The following is a 20842-nucleotide window of genomic DNA, read 5'->3' on the forward strand; positions in this document are numbered from 1 at the left end:
AAACCACCGATTTGAGCTTTAAACAACTACATTCTCACCTGAAAAAGTCTTAAAACTACATTTTGTGACACAATAGTAGTATTTTTAATTATGCAGGGTTTCTCATCAGTCACTTCACCATGTGACCGCAGCGAGCAGGCCCCTGATTGGTTAACACTGCGCGAATTGACGCCAAAATTCAGATTTTTCAACTCGGGCGTCAGACACGAATTCGCTTCCAACGCGTGAATGCACAAAGAGCACCACTCGTGCATAACGCGCGTATTGCGCAAGACGCTTAATTCACGTCAAATTCACGTCATTGTCGAAACGCGTCTATTGCGCCGCAGGACCTCCAGAGGCGCGTCAACACACCTTTCCATTGACTTAACATTGAAATCACTCGAAACCAGACGCTCTATTTGCGTTTGGTGTGAACACAGCATTATGGTGTGCGCACACCAAACGCAAATTTAATTAGTTGTGTGAGTAGATTGTACAAAAAGTCAATGCAAAGACGCGAATAGACGAAGTGGACGACGCGTTTGCCGCGAGCGCGTGATATTCACTTCAGACGCGTCTCTTTTCAAATTTTAACATTTGCATGATCGCGCAACCCAATCAATGACGAGCGTATTGACAGGTTAGCAAACTGGGCACCCGAGTTGTGTGTGCCTCAGTGAACCCAGACACGTCCGGTGTATTTGAGTCTTCCACAACAGATACAGACCAAGCGGCTCCTCACGCAGTTTCTCCTGAAGCCGATACGGAAGTGACTTAAGCTGCAGTTCATGGACTGGCCACTAGAGACAGACTCCAGAAGGAGCAGAATCTCATTGAGCTCATGTTAAAATGCCCAACTTTACAGCAGAAGAACACATGTTTACAGTCTGGGACAAATTGTGCTTTTGGTCTGTACGGCTAATTTTGCCCTTCATGACGACTGTGAGGGGGTGAATGTTTTTATAACTCATTCGTTTACATTATATAAAGCCTTAAAGTTCTGCATAATTAAGGGCGTGGCCACATTGAGTGACAGGTGGATTGCCGTTTGTCTGCTGTCTGTTAGTCATCGCGTCAGCTCCGCCCACGTCCCGCCTCTTTGCCCATTTTCTGTTATCCGGGAGTGACACGCGATGACAAGATGGCGACGGCCAGCTCGACCCGACTTTACGCATCAAACCTGCTCTTCAGATCCTATGGGAGACGTCACGGACACTACGTCCATATTTGTCCACATTCTATGGTTCTGACGCAAAAAGCCAAAATCTCCGGTTTCACTGTCCACATGACAACACTGCAAATGGAGTTTCTAAAAATGTTCATCCTGGAAGGAGTTTTCAAAAAATTTCGGTTTCAGTGTCCAGATCCTGCATTTGCGTGTGGACGAATGGCCAAACCACATAGAAAAATATGCGGTTTAGAAAATACCTGTGTTCGTGTGGACAGGGCCTAAGTGTTTACATGCTTGCTAAACATAAAACATAATACCCTTTTATGCACTGGCTTGAAGGCCTTAAAGTGAACCCCTGATAATAACTGCTATATTTACAATTATGCTTAATTTTTTTTTTTATTCTTTCGCCCACATTTGTCCCAAGGTTTTTTTGTAAAGATACTTCAGAAACGCTGATGTTACAACATATTTTGTGCTGTAATTTGATATATTTGAGCTTGATATCCTTTCCTCAGGCTATCTGACAGATAAGGTGTTGAATTATGATCATCAGTTTCTCTCTGACTCTGCATGAGAGCACATTAGTCACTCAGCGAGCGCAACACTGACATTCTTTAATTAGGATATTTTTCACACCACATTAATTAGCTGCTCGATTTATCCAAACGCCAGCCTGGCTGCTGATCATCTGCTGTCCGTATGTGTGTGTGTCTGTGTGTGTGTGTGTGTATGATTGTATGTTCTCATAGGCTCAGCATTATGTGCACGCACTGCTAATTCTCTAACTAAGCTGGTTCAGAAGCTTCTTAGGCTACTGACTTTTCTGAGGGGTCATTCTGAGGGCATTTTCATTATTAGAGTACATTTGACTTTATTCTCTTTTAAACCACTAGATGGCACAAAAATCAGCTCAGCACTTTTCTTATCAAACGCTTTTGATGATGCATGTAGAAATTTGGCTGATCCATCGTAAACAGCAACGCAAAGTGCATTTGCTGACTTATGCTGTGCTAATTTGGTAATGCTAGCAACATACTAATGCATGCTAACGACATGCTAATTATTGTTAACAACATTAAAACATGCTATCAACATGTTAAAACATGTTAACAACATGTTAAAAATGCTAGCAACATGCTAATTAATGCTAACAAAATGTTAAATCATGTTATCAACATGTTAAAACATGCTAATAACATGCTGATGCATGTTAACAACATGTTAAAAATGCTAACAACATCCTTACAACATGCCAATTAAAGCTAACAACATGCATGTAAACAACATTTGCATGTTAACAACATATTAAAAAATGCTTGCAACATGTCAACATGTAAAAAAATGTTAGCAACATGTTAAATCATATTTACAAAATGCTAAATATTGTTAACAACATTAAAACATGCTATCAACATGCTAATTAAAGGGGCTATATGCGTTTTTCTGAAATTTAAACTCGCGACTGACACCTGTGGCCAAAAAATAGAACTGCTCTTATTTTCTGCTCGCTCTCGCAGCGGTGGTGACGTCACATCCGCAGACAGCGCGGGAAAAACCTACCCGCCAGAAAATAGGAAAAATAGGATACAGGCTTATAGGTGCACCCACTGTGAGCGGACAAGGTGTCAGTATGCTCATCAGGAGATGTTTGAGTCATAAATGGTAAAATAAAAAGGCTATTGTTACGTTTATTTTGGGGAAAAAGTTGCATATAGCCCCTTTAATGCTAACAAAATGTTAAATCATAATGCAAGCAACATGCTAATACATGTTAACAACATATTTAAACATGCTAGCAACATGTCAACAACATGTTAAAACATGTTAGCAACATGTTAAATCATAATAGCAATGTGATAAAACATGTTAGCAAATCGTAAACATGTAAGCAACATGCTAATTCATGTTAACAACATGGTAAAATGCTAGAAACATGTTCATTAATGCTAACAACATGTTAAAACATGTTATCAACTTGTTAAATCATGCTAACAATGTTACAACATGACAGCAACATGCTGATTCATGCTAAATCATCCTAACAAAATGCTAATTCATGTTAAGAACATGTTGAATCTGGTTAGCAACATGTTAAATCATGCTAGCAATGTGTTAAACATGCTGGCAAATGTTAAACATGTTATTAAAATGATAATTCATGATAACAACAATGCTAAAACATGATAATTAATGCTAAAACATGCTAGCAACATACTAAATTGTGCTAGCAACATGCTAATGCATGTTAACAACATGTTAAATAATGCTTGCAAAATGTGTAAAAAAAAAGACTAATGCTACACATTAATAACATGCTAATTCATGATGAAAAATGCTAATTAATGCTAACAACATGTTAAAACATGTCCCTGGCCTTTGGTTCAATCCGAGCACTGCTTAGAGGTTTGCAAAAACATGAAGCGCATCATTAGGGAGTTTTCTCACCGATAACTGAAATAAAGCCTATTGCCATGACTACAATGTCTGACAAGACACAAAATCAAACCACATTTAGTGTTTATAATAAGCAGAATTTTACTCTATCTTGTATTAATCCCCATTACCAGCCCAACACTGGCCTAAAGGTAAAGTTCAGTATCACATATTACGCCGTACAGTAGCTGAAAGTGAGAGGCATTGATTTTCCTCTGTTGTTACAGGAGTCACCTGTGCATGTTGAATCTTGTTAACAACATGTTAAATAATGCTAGCAATGTGTAAAACATGCTGACAAATGTTAAACATGTTATCAAAATGCTTATTCATGATAACAACAATGCTAAAACATGCTATTAACACGATCATTCATGTTAAAACATGCTAGGAACATACTAAATTGTGCTAGCAACATGCTAATGCATGTTAACAACATGTTGAATCTGGTTAGGAACATGTTAAATCATGCTAGCAATGTGTTAAACATGCTGACAGATGTTAAACATGTTATCAAAATGCTAATTCATGATAACAATAATGGTAAAACATGCTATTTACACGATCATTCATGTTAAAACATGCTAGGAACATACTAAATTGTGCTAGCAACATGCTAATGCATGTTAACTTTTTTTTTTTGCTAATGCATGTTAAAAACATGTTGAATCTGGTTAGGAACATGTTAAATAATGCTAGCAATGTGTTAAACATGCTGACAAATGTTAAACATGTTATCAAAATGCTAATTCATGATAACAATAATGGTAAAACATGCTATTAACACAATAATTAATGTTAAACCATGCTAGCAACATACTAAATCGTGCTGGCAAAATGCTAATGCATGTTAACAATATGTTGAATCTGGATAGCAACATGTTAAATTATGCTAGCAATGTGTTAAACATGTTGACAAATATTTAACATGTTATCAAAATGCTAATTCATGATAAAATGTTAAAATGTGCTATTAACACGATAATTCATGTTAAAACAAGCTAGCAACATACTAAATCATGCTAGCAACATGCTAATGCATGTTAACAACATGTTGAATCTGGTTAGCAAAATATGTTAAATAAGGTTAGCAATGTGTTAAACATGCTGACAAATGTTAAACATGTTATCAAAATGCGAATTCATGATAACAACATGCTAAAACATTCAATTAACATGATAATTAATGTTAAAACAAGCTAGCAACATACTAAATAGTGCTAGCAACATGCTAATGGATGTTAACAACATGTTAAATAATGCTAGCAATGTGTTAAACATGCTGACAAATGTTAAACTTATCAAACTGATAATTCATGATAACAACAATGCTAAAACATGCTATTAACACGATCATTCATGTTAAAACATGCTAGGAACATAGTAAATCGTGCTAGCAACATGCTAATGCATGTTAACAACATGTTGAATCTTGTTAACAACATGTTAAATAATGCTAGCAATGTGTAAAACATGCTGACAAATGTTAAACATGTTATCAAAATGCTTATTCATGATAACAACAATGCTAAAACATGCTATTAACACGATCATTCATGTTAAAACATGCTAGGAACATACATAACATGATAATTAATGTTAAAACAAGCTAGCAACATCCTAAATTGTGTTAACAACATGCTAATGGATGTTAACAACATGTTAAATAATGCTAGCAATGTGTTAAACATGCCGACAAATGTTAAACTTATCAAAATGCGAATTCATGATAACAACAATGATAAAACATGCTATTAACATGATAATTAATGTTAAAACAAGCTAGCAACATACTAAATTGTGCTAACAACATGCTAATGGATGTTAACAACATGTTAAATAATGCTAGCAATGTGTTAAACATGCTGACAAATGTTAAACTTATCAAAATGCTAATTAATGATAACAACAATGCTAAAACATGCTATTAACACGATAATTCACGTTAAAACATGCAAGGAACATACTAAATCATGCTAGCAACATGCTAATGCGTGTTAACATTTTGAATCTGATTAGCAAAACATGTTAAATCATGCTAGCAATGTGTTAAACATGCTGACAAATGTTAAACATGTTATCAAAATGCTAATTCATGATAACAAAATGATAAAACATTTACATTTACATTTATGCATTTGGCAGATGCTTTTATCCAAAGCGACTTACATTGCATTCAAGGTATACATTTTACATTTTGTCAGTTCTTGCTTTCCCTGGGGATCGAACCCATGACCTTGGCGTTGCAAAAAGTCTACTGTTTGAGCTAGAGGAAAACATGCTATGAACACGATAATTAATGCTAAAACAAGCTAGCAACATACTAAATCGTGCTAGCAACATGCTAATGCATGTTAACAACATGTTAAAATAATGCTAGCAATGTGTTAAAACATACTGACAAATGCTACATGTTAATAACATGGCAATTAATGCTAACAACATGTTAAAACATGTCCCTGGCCTTTGGTTCAATCCGAGCACTGCTTAGAGGTTTGCAAAGGGGTGTAAAGGCTCCACAGGGGACACTTTTAAAACATGAAGCGCATCATTAGGGAGTAAAGCCTATGGGCCCTATTTTAACGATCTGAAACGCAAGTGTCAAAGCGCGAAGCTCAAGTAACTTTGTGGGCGGGTCTCGGCGCTGTTGCTATTTTCCCGGCGGGATAAATGGCTCTTGCGCCCGGCGCAAATCTAAAATGGGTTGGTCTGAAGTAGCTTCATTATTCATAGGTGTGGTTTGGGCGTAACGTGAATAAACCAATCCGAGCGTCATCCAACATTCCCTTTAAAAGCAGGTGCGCAAGTTCCATTATGGATTGCTATTATTATGGCGTATTTACCAGGCGCACGCCAGGAGCGGTTCACAGCCGAGGAGACTGATGTTCTTGTAAGAGCAGTGAAAGACAGAGAAGTGAAGTTGTAATGTTGTACATTATGGTAAAGGTGATTTCACAGTCTTTTTTTTTTCAGTCTTTCAGTTTTTTAGTCGATTTTTTTTCCTGGTTCTTGATGGACAAACCAATTTGTCAGATGTCCTTATATACATATATGTCTTGCCACTATTGGGCAAACAGGTCTTATCCTTAATTATTACAATTAGCCTGAATCATTTGTAAGCTAGATTTATGCCTATTTTTTCACATCTTCGTGGTACACCACAATGATTTCCGTCATCTCATGTGTTAATATTTTTTTAGTGTAACAATTTATGATTTGCAAAAATAACTGTTGCATCTGTGTAGGTTACATGAGCAAAGTGTATGCGCGTTGTGCACGCTATACATTATGGTCAAGCATGCGCCCTTAAAATAGCATAATGAACAACGCGCAACGCGCCACTGACTTTAGACTAGGTTTTTTCTGGTCAGTGGCGCAATTGTTTAATGGAACAGCAAAATAGCACCAGGGATTGTTTGCGCCGGAACACGCCTCCTTTTTTGCGCTGAACCGCCCAGGGAGCGCAAGTTCATTCACTAGTTTAGCGACGTGCTTCTGTGGAGGGAAAAGCGCGCTTTGCGCGGGTGCAAAATAGGAATGACACATGCGTCGGTGTACAAAGTCAATTGCGCTGGGTGCAAGATAGGGCCCTTTGACTACAATGTCTGACAAGACACAAAATCAAACCACATTTAGTGTTTATAATAAGCAGAATTTTACTCTATCTTGTATTAATCCCCATTACCAGCCCAACACTGGCCTAAAGGTAAAGTTCAGTATCACATATTACGCCGTACAGTAGCTGAAAGTGAGAGGCATTGATTTTCCTCTGTTGTTACAGGAGTCACCTGTGCCGCCTCCAGGGAGCTGATGGGCGTCTGAGGCCGGTGGGAGAAGGAACAGAGCAGGGTTTGCTTCCAACTGCGTACATGGAGCTCATAGCATAACCTGCTCCGTTCACAATGACTTATGGTTTTTAAAAACGAGAAGCAAGTATTCGGCAAATCAATATTCAGGATGCATTGGGTTGTTGGCACCTGGTTAATCACATCTCTCCTTGGCCTTGGAATGGGGCATAACACTTTATTTGAAGGTAGGAAAACTCTACTTATGTTATCCAAATATGTCTGATTTCAGAGCAGCGTGAGATTAGAAATAATTTCAAAAATGAGACATACAGGAAAAAGTGACAATGAGAAATTCAAGTTCATATTTCATGGACATTTCATACTTTGGTATATCCTGAGCAATCGTTTAATCTCGGAACCTCTTAAGGAGATTTTTTTTCATCCATAAAAAAGAAAAGAAGCAAAATAAGCAGCTGAAACTGAACGATTTAGCCAGCGTTGTTATGGCCTAAATTAATACATGATTGATTAACTTATTCTAACATTTTTCTGTAACATTCTCTTTCTAACATTTTTCAATGTACATATATGAAATGCACTTTCTGTAAAGCTGCTTTGAAACAATGTGTATTGTGAAAAGCGCTATACAAATAAATTTGAATTGAATTGAAATGAAAACTCTCCATTTCCACTAAATCTCATTGATTTTTGATTAATCTCTTTTAAATTAGGGTGACCGTTTTCAGGGGACAGTCCCGGTTTTTGGTGTTCTGTCCATAGATATCCATAATAAAGGCTAGATGTCTCGTCCGCACTGCTGGCCAATGGAGGTCGGCGTCCGCACCTGGCGGCCATTTTGTCACAGTCAGCTCGCTCACTCGTAACATTGTGTTTTAATGGTGCGTGTTCTTTTTAAATAATCATAACTTGCTCAATATTCTACCGATTTTCAGACTGTTTGTTATAAACGTCAGAGATGTAGTTATGACACTGCATACTTATGAATAATTATTCATCATTTGTTCAAGCATCCATAATTATAGCCACGTTAATAACGTTTGTAAGAAACCAAACCATTTGTAAATCCGTCAAGATTTCAGCGAGATAAGAGTATTTGTGTTCAGATCACTCGCCTTACATCAGAGCCCGCCAGAAAGTTTGCCTGTGACAAGATGGCCGCCGGTGAGGACGTTAGAGACTCCGCTGGAAGACATCTAGCCTTTATTATGGATCTGTGGTTTCGTCCCCGATTGGAGCTCTCCCCGTAAATGTCCCCGTTTTACAGTTTGTTCAAAACAACATTGTGAAAAAGCCCAACACTCAGCAGCTGCTGGTTATAGGAGCAATCGTGTAGTGATTATTTTCACCAGCAGATGGCGCTGTGAGATATGCTGACAGGGGACGGATGTCAGAGAGTTTGCCCCTAAGGTTCAGCAGCACGGCGGAGGGTCTGGACCTCTTTAATTATGCTCTTGATGAGCCCGTTGAATGGGAGGTCATGAGGGCATTGGGTGAACATGGTTTATATAGGCTGAGGTAATGAGGTAAATGAGACACAGGTGCAAACAATGAGTGCTAATAAGTCCGGGCAAAGGATTATGGGAGATGTAGTCTTTGATGACAGACTTTAGTGACAGTCCGGGGTGAAGTGCCCTCAGGTGGTAATCAGGGCCACTCTCACTGGTGATCGGGACAACTATACATGTGTTCTTGTAAACAGTCATTGCCTACTTTTTCAGATAAATAGGTTAAAAATTACCCAAGTTGGGTTGAAAATGGACTAACCCAGCCATTGGGTTGTTTTAACCCAGCGATTGGGTTGTTTTAAGCAAACATTTAACCCGACCCATTTAAAACGACCCATTCACTGGGTTAAAACAACCCAATTGCTGGGTTAAAACAACCCATTCACTGGGCTAAAACAACCCAATTGCTGGGTTAAAACAACCCATTCACTGGGCTAAAACAACCCAATTGCTGGGTTAAAACAACCCAATTGCTGGGTTAAAACAACCCATTCACTTGGTTAAAGCAACCCAATAGTTGGGTTAAAACAACCCATTCACTGGGTTAAAACAACTCATTCACTGGGTTAAAACAACCCATTCACTAGGTTAAAACAACCCAATTTCTAGGTTAAAACAACACATTCACTGGGTTAAAACAACCCATTAACTTGGTTAAAACAACCCATTCACTGGGTTAAAACAACTCATTCACTGGGTTAAAACAACTCATTCACTGGGTTAAAACAACTCATTCACTGGGTTAAAACAACCCATTCACTAGGTTAAAACAACCCAATTTCTAGGTTAAAACAACACATTCACTGGGTTAAAACAACCCATTAACTTGGTTAAAACAACCCATTCACTGGGTTAAAACAACTCATTCACTGGGTTAAAACAACTCATTCACTGGGTTAAAACAACTCATTCACTGGGTTAAAACAACCCATTCACTAGGTTAAAACAACCCAATTTCTAGGTTAAAACAACACATTCACTGGGTTAAAACAACCCATTAACTTGGTTAAAACAACCCATTCACTGGGTTAAAACAACCCATTCACTGGGTTAAAACAACCCAATCTCTGGGTTAAATCAACCCATTCACTGGGTTAAAACAACCCATTCACTGGGTTAAAGCAACCCAATAGTTGGGTTAAAACAACCCATTCACTGGGTTAAAACACCCCATTCACTAGGTTAAAACAACCCAATTTCTGGGTTAAAACAACCCATTCACTGGGTTAAAACAACCCATTCACTTGGTTAAAACAACCCATTCACTGGGTTAAAACAACCCATTCACTGGGTTAAAACAACCCAATCTCTGGGTTAAAACAACCCATTCACTGGGTTAAAACAACCCATTCACTGGGTTAAAACAACCCAATCTCTGGGTTAAAACAACCCATTCACTGGGTTAAAACAACCCAATCTCTGGGTTAAAACAACCCATTAACTGGGTTAAAACAACCCAATTGCTGGGTTAAAACAACCGATTCACTGGGTTAAAACAACCCAATCTAATTCACTGGGTTAAAACAACCCATTCACTGGGTTAAAACAACCCAATCTCTGGGTTAAAACAACCCATTCACTGGGTTAAAACAACCCAATCTCTGGGTTAAAACAACCCATTCACTGGGTTAAAACAACCCAATTGCTGGGTTAAAACAACCGATTCACTGGGTTAAAACAACCCAATCTAATTCACTGGGTTAAAACAACCCATTTACTGGCTTAAAACAACCCAATCTCTGGGTTAAAACAACCCATTCACTGGGTTAAAACAACCCATTCACTTGGTTAAAACAACCTATTCGCTGGGTTAAAACAACCCAATCTCTGGGTTAAAACAACCCATTCACTGGGTTAAAACAACCCATTCACTGGGTTAAAACAACCCAATCTCTGGGTTAAAACAACCCATTCACTGGGTTAAAACAACCCAATCTATCTCTGGGTTAAAACAACCCATTCACTGGGTTAAAACAACCCAATCTCTGGGTTAAAACAACCCATTAACTGGGTTAAAACAACCCAATTGCTGGGTTAAAACAACCGATTCACTGGGTTAAAACAACCCATTCACTGGGTTAAAACAACCCAATCTCATTCACTGGGTTAAAACAACCGATTCACTGGGTTAAAACAACCGATTCACTGGGTTAAAACAACCGATTCACTGGGTTAAAACAACCCAATCTCTGGGTTAAAACAACCGATTCACTGGGTTAAAACAACCCATTCACTTGGTTAAAACAACCTATTCGCTGGGTTAAAACAACCCAATCTCTGGGTTAAAACAACCCAATCTCTGGGTTAAAACAACCCATTCACTGGGTTAAAACAACCCATTCACTGGGTTAAAACAACCCAATTGCTGGGTTAGTCCATTTTCAACCCAACTTGGATTGTTTTTAACCCAGCATTTTTTAGAGTGTAGTATATGTTGAAGTGGATGCTCTCTGTTAATGTCGTCATTCCTGACCCTTTTGAATTTCTCTCATTTTCCAGGATATGTGACTCTGTCAGGTTATCATCTGTGTGATGTGACTGAGCTCGTTTCGGTGAGCAATGTGATCTCCTTTCCCACCTCATTCACCCAGAGGAGGCCGTGTGGGGGGTGGCTGCCATGGACAATGTGTGATGTCACGGTTTATAAGACGGAATACCAAACAAAGGTGTATAACATGTCCAAACAGGTCAGGAAATGCTGCCATGGCTATGAACAAGTTGGGAGTTACTGTGCCGTGTGTGAGTATTTTCAAACTAATTAATTTGGAATAAATTGTTGCCAGGAAAGAGAAGAGCCGCTGCGGATTGTCTTAATATATTGTCCTTATCTCAGCCTTGAACAGAAGTGCAGATTTCACATCTAAGCCAGGACTGTGTCCCTCAGCGAGTGTGTCTCCGCGGAATCATTCGACTTCTTCTGGCTCCAGCATGTGCAAGTGGGACATAGATTGTCCTCAGTGGCAAAAATGCTGTCAGACAGAAAACATCTCCAACATCTATCAATGCTCAAACCCAGTACCAGGTACACACAATCCCTTACACTGCATCCCAGAATTCTTATCATTCTTAAATAACATTCAATGAGTTTAAAATGTCCATTTGTCCTCAAGTCAACAGAACCTGCTTCAATGTGACAATAACAGTTAAGACGAGCTTCCAGCTAGTAACTATGGACGAAGGACTCTTCAACCACACCAGACTACTGTACTCCATGGTTTGTAACCATCGGTCTAGCATTCAACTACATCATGTACTGTGTTTTAAAACATTAGGCATAACATTATGACCTATTCCTATTATTGTGTTCGTCCCCCTGACCCGTCGAGGCATGGACTCCACTAGAAGGTGTGCTGTGGTATCTGGCACCAAGATGTTAGCAGCAGATCCTTTAAGTCCTGTAAGTTGCGAAGTGTGGCCTCCATGGATCGGACTTGTTTGTTCAGCTCATCCCACAGATGCTCGATTGGATTGAGATCTGGGGAATTTGGACTCAAACTCGTTGTGCTCCTCAAAGCATTTGTGCTTTGTGGCGGCGCATTATCTGCTGAAAGAGCCACAGCCACAGGGAAAACCGTTTCCATGAGAGGCTGGACATGGGCTCAACAATGCTTAGGTAGGTGGGACGTGTCAAAGTCACATCCACATGATGGAGGACCCAAGGTTTCCCAGTAGAACATTGCCCAAAGCATCACTGCCTCCGCCGCCACACCTTCTTCCCATAATGCACCTGGTGCCATGTGTTCCCCAGGTAACACACACACACACACACACACCCGGCCATCCACGAGATGTAGAAGAACACGTGATCATCAGACCAGGCCGCCTTCTTCCATTGCTCCGTGGTCCAGTTCTGATGCTCACGGGCCACTGTTGGTGCTTTGGGCGGGGTCAGGGGTCAACATGAGCACTGGTCAGCGGCTGTGCCGCCCCATACACAACAAACTGAGATGCTCTGTGTATTCTGAGCCCTTTCTATCAGAACCAGCATTAACTTCTGGAGCAGTTTGAGCTCCAGTAGCTCGTCTGTCCGGTTCTCCACTGGTCCTTCATGACCCTGTGGCCGGTTCTCCACTGGTCCTTCATGACCCTGTGGCCGGTTCTCCACTGGTCCTCCATGACCCTGTGGCCGGTTCTCCACTGGTCCTCCATGATCCTGTGGCCGGTTCTCCACTGGTCCTTCATGACCCTGTGGCCGGTTCTCCACTGGTCCTTCATGACCCTGTGTCCGGTTCTCCACTGGTCCTTCATGATCCTGTGGCCGGTTCTCCACTGGTCCTTCATGATCCTGTGGCCGGTTCTCCACTGGTCCTTCATGACCCTGTGGCCGGTTCTCCACTGGTCCTTCATGATCCTGTGGCCGGTTCTCCACTGGTCCTTCATGACCCTGTGGCCGGTTCTCCACTGGTCCTTCATGATCCTGTGGCCGGTTCTCCACTGGTCCTTCGTGATCCTGTGGCCGGTTCTCCACTGGTCCTTCGTGATCCTGTGGCCGGTTCTCCACTGGTCCTTCATGACCCTGTGGCCGGTTCTCCACTGGTCCTTCATGATCCTGTGGCCGGTTCTCCACTGGTCCTTCATGACCCTGTGGCCGGTTCTCCACTGGTCCTTCATGATCCTGTGGCCGGTTCTCCACTGGTCCTTCATGATCCTGTGGCCGGTTCTCCACTGGTCCTTCATGACCCTGTGGCCGGTTCTCCACTGGTCCTTCATGATCCTGTGGCCGGTTCTCCACTGGTCCTTCATGACCCTGTGGCCGGTTCTCCACTGGTTCTTCATGACCCTGTGGCCGGTTCTCCACTGGTCCTTCATGACCCTGTGGCCGGTTCTCCACTGGTCCTTCATGACCCTGTGGCTGGTTCTCCACTGGTCCTTCATGACCCTGTGGCCGGTTCTCCACTGGTCCTTCATGACCCTGTGGCCGGTTCTCCACTGGTCCTTCATGACCCTGTGGCTGGTTCTCCACTGGTCCTTCATGACCCTGTGGCCGGTTCTCCACTGGTCCTTCATGACCCTGTGGCCGGTTCTCCACTGGTCCTTCATGACCCTGTGGCCGGTTCTCCACTGGTCCTTCATGACCCTGTGGCCGGTTCTCCACTGGTCCTTCATGACCCTGTGGCCGGTTCTCCACTGGTCCTTCATGACCCTGTGGCTGGTTCTCCACTGGTCCTTCATGACCCTGTGGCCGGTTCTCCACTGGTTCTTCATGACCCTGTGGCCGGTTCTCCACTGGTCCTTCATGACCCTGTGGCCGGTTCTCCACTGGTCCTTCATGACCCTGTGGCCGGTTCTCCACTGGTCCTTCATGACCCTGTGGCCGGTTCTCCACTGGTCCTTCATGATCCTGTGGCCGGTTCTCCACTGGTCTTTCATGACCCTGTGGCTGGTTCTCCACTGGTCCTCCATGACCCTGTGGCCGGTTCTCCACTGGTCTTTCATGACCCTGTGGCCGGTTCTCCACTGGTCCTTCATGATCCTGTGGCCGGTTCTCCACTGGTCCTTCATGACCCTGTGGCCGGTTCTCCACTGGTCCTTCATGACCCTGTGGCCGGTTCTCCACTGGTCCTCCATGACCCTGTGGCCGGTTCTCCACTGGTCCTTCATGACCCTGTGGCCGGTTCTCCACTGGTCCTCCATGACCCTGTGGCCGGTTCTCCACTGGTCTTTCATGACCCTGTGGCCGGTTCTCCACTGGTCCTTCATGATCCTGTGGCCGGTTCTCCACTGGTCTTTCATGACCCTGTGGCTGGTTCTCCACTGGTCCTCCATGACCCTGTGGCCGGTTCTCCACTGGTCTTTCATGACCCTGTGGCCGGTTCTCCACTGGTCCTTCATGATCCTGTGGCCGGTTCTCCACTGGTCTTTCATGACCCTGTGGCCGGTTCTCCACTGGTCCTCCATGACCCTGTGGCCGGTTCTCCACTGGTCCTCCATGACCCTGTGGCCGGTTCTCCACTGGTCCTCCATGACCCTGTGGCCGGTTCTCCACTGGTCCTCCATGACCCTGTGGCCGGTTCTCCACTGGTCCTCCATGACCCTGTGGCCGGTTCTCCACTGGTCCTTCACTTTTGATAGAGACTGACCACTGCAGACCGGGAACACCCCACAAGAGCTGCAGTTTTGGAGATGCTCTGACACCCAAACGTCTAGTCGTCACAATCTGACCCAAACTCGTTAAGCTCCAGTCTGGCACGTTCTCTGATCGCATATGGAAGCTAAACTATCACAGGAATTCATTGAAGAGTTGAAACACTCTCTTTGCTCTGCATCGCTCTGTCATGATTGTCCGTGTGGCCGTCAGTGTCTTACATTCTGTGTGTGAGATCTCTCCCCTATGGGCGGTTGATAACATGTGGAACAGCTCCATCTAGTGGCTGTAGTCTTTAGCCTCTGGCCAAAAAAAATTTCCAGAAAAAAATGCATAATTCTCTCGTATCAGGGGGATATGAGGGGGGAAAGTACCATCATTTGAATATACTACCGGGTTTCAACTGATACAAAGCCTAATGCGAAATCACTGAAGTTACCCTTTAAGTAAGTCTAAGTAATTCGGTTTTACAGTGTAGGCAGCACATTTGGACCAAACACTATATTTTGAAACGGCCCATATATGTTCTGTCTCTCTAGTGGCTAAGTTGATCTGCAGAGATGTAACTGTCTGTTCTTTCCCTAGGTAACTGGCGCTCTGGGAACTGCTGAAATCTCTGTGCATTATGTCCAGTCATGGTCAGCAGGGCCCTTCACAACCTCTTCATCACTGCTGGTCTGTTCTTCTAATGTCCTCTTTCTAGATGGCATCTCTACAAGTCTGAATCTCTTGGGAAACATTGAGGAGGTGACTAATGTGGTGGTGCAAGGTACGGCAAGTAGAGGCATCGTGATTGGTGCGATTGTGAAATCAAAGCATTTCATGTGCTTTCAGTGTGAATAGTAATATATTTCAATATTTGATGTTTTTGTTTACATTTGTATTGTGTTGTTGAGTCGCCACTTGGTGCCTAATATACAGCAATTACAGCTGTGGTCAGAATTATTGGCACTCCTGGTAAATATGATCAAATGCGTCTGTAAAAATAAATCTGCATTGTTTATCTTTTTGATCTTTCTTTCAAAAAATTTGCAAAAATGTAACCTTTCATTGAAGTGAAACAGTTGAAAGTGGGGGGAAACTCTCATTATGAAATAAATGTTTTTCTCCAGTTCACGTTGGCCTTAATTATTGGCACCCAATTATTGCCCCGTCCTTCCCCCAGGACAGACGCTCGAGTCTTCTTCTGTAATGGCGGATGAGTTTGGAGATCAGAGCACATTCCTTCACACAGAATCTCTCCAGATCCTTCAGATTCCCAGCTCTTCTCTTCACTCCATCACTCATTCTCTATAGGGTTCAGCTCAGGCCTTCAGTTTGTGCTCACTGACACATTTCTGTGTTGATTTCGGGTCATTGTCCTGATGGAAGATCCAACCACGGCCCATTATAAGATCTCCAGCAGGTTTTGATGTTTTATCTGCTGGTGTTTGCTTGAATCCATGATGCCGTGTGTCTGAACAAGAAGTCCAGGAGCAAAAACACCGGCCCTGACATTAAAGATCCAGCGGTGTGTTTAACCGTGGCCATGGGCGGCTTCTGATCTCCATCTGGTGGGTTTGCCGCCCAAAAGCTCTTATAACGATATACACACACGTCCTCTTCGTTTGAATGAAGGATTAAAAGGATAAACAATGCAGATTTATATTTACAGCCATCTTTGATCATATTTAGGGATGCCAATAATTCTTTATGCAGCTGGCCCACATGAAGCTAAACCAATTTGTAACCACTAATCTATATGAACTTTTATGTAATAATTACAGCCTGTCCATTATCTTGATGAATCCACATTTTACAAACACACTCATGCATACATTATCGTTTCCTTCACAGATGTGGATGCATGTTCAGTTCCGGGATTGAACAGTTGTTCTGCATATGCAAACTGCACGAATACAGCAGGATCTTATTCATGTGTCTGTCATCATGGGTATCAAGACCTCAATCATTCACAGCCAGGAACAGTTTGCAGGGGTAAGAAAGGACAATCATTTCAATAAACCATATAAAACCACTTGATGAAGACTGACATTTGTATAATATTAAAGGGTTAGTTCACCCAAAAATTACAATTCTGTCATTAATTCCTCTCCCTCATGTCGTTCCAAACCCGTAATGGTGCGTTCACACCAGATGCGAATGAAGCGAATAAATTGCGCTTTTCGCAAGTAGTTGGACGCTTTAACATTTTGAGTTTACTCGCGCGTGACATTCACTTCACAACAGACACGAATCCGCGTAATGGGAGGGGCGTCTGCCGGCCGGCTCGTCTCATTGCGAAATGGCTGACATTAATTGTTTTAAAATACAGCGAATAAGCTCAATATGCCGACTTTAGCTAGCTTTTAGTCTCAATAGGGTGAATTCAGGGTGATTGGGGCACTTTTTCTAAGTCATCTCAATGGCAAAAAGTGTCCCAATCACCCTGAAATCACCCGATGTAGAGCTCAAATTGAGTAAAGAGCGCGTTTTACAACTTACCAGACTGTCCGACCTCCTCACTCACTTTCTTCCCAGCAAGATCCTTTTTATTCCTGTTTCTATAAAGTATGTACAGCTCCGGGTATCCACACATGATTTTGTCCTCATTGTTGTCACTGCTAGAGCAAGCTCCTGATTGGTTAACGCGGATTGGTTAATGTCTATTTGCCTCTTTGCATTGACTTAACATGTAAATCACTCATGCGAAACGCTTCATTCGCGTCTTGTGTAAACGCAGCATAAGACCTTCGTTCATCTTCTGAACACAAGTGAAGATATTTCTGATGAAATCTGAGAAATTTCTGAACCACACATAGATTGCAACATTATCACTTTCAAGGCCCAGAAAGGCAGTAAAGACATGGTTAAAATAGTCCATGTGACTCCAGTGGTTCAGCCTTAATGTTATGAAGCGGCGAGAATACTTTAGTGCGCAAAAAACAAACAAAAATAACGACTCTAATTAACAATTTTTTCTCTTGCATGTCTTGCATAGTAAACACAGTGCAGAGCTTCCGGGTTCTACGCCAGAACGCCGGCTCATTATTGGCCACTGATTGGCCAGCTCACACACACGAACAGCATCAGCCAATAGTGAGCCGGCGTTCTGACGCAGTTTTTTTGGGTGAACTAACCCTTTAAAATAGAGTTTGAGAGCTCGGTGTCCTTCTTTTGCTCTTTTTTTGAAGGCCTTCTTGGATGTTTTTGGTCACACACCTGCTATTGGTGTAATTTTGTTTTGTTTATGAAACCTCATAATTCTGAAAAGACCCAAAAAGTGTGTGTTTCTTGTTTGTTTCTAATGCAGCCCCCACTGTTACTACACATCCCCTCACGGACAACACCACTCCTCCATCCATTACTCTCCGCCCGACAGGTACATTGGAAGAACTTCTGCTTATCTCTATTCTAACTCAGTCAAAAATGTTTCACCAGGAATCACTAGTTTGTGCTGTTTTCTGTTCTTGTTTATATGACATACACTGATGGAGAACACTAATGATCACACTTCACATTCAAATAATCCTTCCATCAGCCAACCAGCTTCTACATGCGGTGTGTTATGCAAAAATGCCACATACAGGCAGAGGACATTTTTGTTAATCAATTACGTGATTCTTGGATCAAGTAAATAATGCTGAAAAAACTGAAAAATAGGCTTTGTGGTTTAGTCCCTTTTGCCCTGTTTCCAGCATGCACGTGAATAATTAACATGGTTGCATTTACTATGTGCAAGTTTCACACTCGGTGGTGTTGTTGATTTTTGTTGTCGTGTTTCATAAGATGATGCATCATAATTAACAATTTCAACCAAATCTCCTTAAAGAGGTAATCTCTCTCTCTAAATCTATCAATATCTAAATCAAATCTGTGTTTAGAATTGGTCTGAATCAGTTATTCATTGTTCAAAAATATTTTTGTTTGCACTATGACGCACCCACCGCTAGCCTAGCTTAGCACAAAGACTGGAGGTAAATGGCTCCAGCTAGCCTACTGCTCAATAAGTGACAAAATCACCAACATTTTCCTCTTTACATGTTGTGATGTGTGTAGTTACATCGTGTACTAAGACCAACAGACCGATGTTGATGTTATTTTGTCACTTATTGAGCAGTAGGCTAGCTGGAGCCATTTACCTCCAGTCTTTGTGCTAAGCTAGGCTAGCGGTGGGTGTGTCAGACAGAGTTATGGCACGGAGATGAGACTGGTGTGTATGGACTTATCAAACCATGGACGCCATCGCTCCCATTTGCATGTCTCTGTTTAATAGCCAATAGAAACTAAAACCAAATGGGTAGCACAATAATTCTTTTTGACAAAATCAGAGACATTACACGTTCAGATTAAGCCTCCAACATGCTCCTGTTGTGTTGTGTTCACCCTCTAATGAGTCTGCACAACTTGTGTAATATGCGCACAGGCATTAACTAAAAACAAATATATAGATTTCACATGGCATTTTCAACTGTAATGTTATGAAGCTGCGAGAATAATTTTGTACGCAAAAAAACAAACAAAAATAACGAATCTATTTAACAATTTCCTCTCTTGCATGTCTTGCATAGTAAACACAGTGCAGAGCTTCCGGGTTCTACGCCAGAACGCCGGCTCATTATTGGCCACTGATTGGCCAGCTCACACACACGAACAGCATCAGCCAATAGTGAGCCGGCGTTCTGACGCAGTTTTTTTGGGGTGAACTAACCCTTTAAAGTAGAGTTTGAGAGCTCAGTGTCCTTCTTTTGCTCTTTTTTTGAAGGCCTTCTTGGATGTTTTTGGTCACACACCTGCTCTTGGTGTCATTTTGTTTTGTTTATGAAACCTAATAATTCTGAAAAGACCCAAAAGGTGTGTGTGTCTTGTTTGTTTCTAATGCAGCCCCCACTGTTACTACACATCCCCTCACGGACAACACCACTCCTCCATCCATTACTCTCCGCCCGACAGGTACATTGGAAGAACTTCTGCTTATCTCCATTCTAACTCAGTCAAAAATGTTTCACCAGGAATCACTAGTTTGTGCTGTTTTCTGTTCTTGTTTATATGACATACACTGATGGAGAACACTAATGATCACACTTCACATTCAAATAATCCTTCCATCAGCCAACCAGCTTCTACAGGAGTCAAAAAGGATATAAACAGTGAAATTTGAAGTGATATATTCTTGAAAACTCATTTGACATCAATTGAATCACAACACGACCTTGGTGTTTGTCTAAAAACAGTCTGTAATTCGGCCAGGGATTTTTATGCGGGCGGTGGGATAAAAACACTGACTAGCCCCTGTCAATTATGAAAATAACTTACCCAACAAGAAACAATCACCGTCCAAATACAGCTTAATAGTGTAAATTCATATGTTAATTACCACAATGGGTAAAAGCCATGCATTTCAACTTCCAGTTGTCTGCTTTAATGAATCATTAGCTAACGATTTGCAAAGGTATCGTTATGCTATGACATTACTTGTTGAGGCACATGACTATTAACTAATTGTTAAGTAATATGGCATTGTGGTTATTGGTATTAGTAAACAGGCATGTGCCTCAACAAGTAAAGTCTTGTATAACTAATAACAATTCATATTACTTAATCTATTAACAAAAAAGGCTAAACAAAAAGGCTACCTTGGTTCCAAATGCTGTACATTTTGATTACTTTATGCTATCACCACAAAATTTGATCCAGATGCAGCACACGTGTAGGGAAGCTTCACCAAAAAAGAATTTCCCTCTTTATTTTCTTCCTGAGTTATTGTGTGTCTAATAACAAATCAAAATTATTTATATATTTTTCTCAGCAGGAGAATGTCCAAATGTCATGGAATTGATATTCTCTTAAAGGGTTAGTTCACCCAAAAATGTAA

The 20842-nt window shown here is 41.6% G+C and overlaps 1 protein-coding gene across 1 annotated transcript in view; it reads left to right on the plus strand.

The window, feature by feature from the left end:
• Positions 1-7546: 7546 nt before the first annotated feature.
• umodl1 (uromodulin-like 1) overlaps positions 7547-20842 on the plus strand; it is a gene marked incomplete at both ends in the record, with an annotated part of 36215 nt that continues 22919 nt past the window's right edge. Inside the window, 6 exons of the mRNA XM_079805223.1 lie at positions 7547-7622; positions 11403-11642; positions 11737-11925; positions 12014-12117; positions 15574-15757; positions 18281-18349. Coding sequence (XP_079661349.1) covers positions 7547-7622; positions 11403-11642; positions 11737-11925; positions 12014-12117; positions 15574-15757; positions 18281-18349 — 862 coding nt within the window. The remainder of the gene's footprint in view (positions 7623-11402; positions 11643-11736; positions 11926-12013; positions 12118-15573; positions 15758-18280; positions 18350-20842) is intronic.

Source organism: Gobio gobio (genome assembly GCF_949357685.1).
Source record: "Gobio gobio genome assembly, chromosome: 22".
NCBI lineage: Eukaryota > Metazoa > Chordata > Actinopteri > Cypriniformes > Gobionidae > Gobio > Gobio gobio.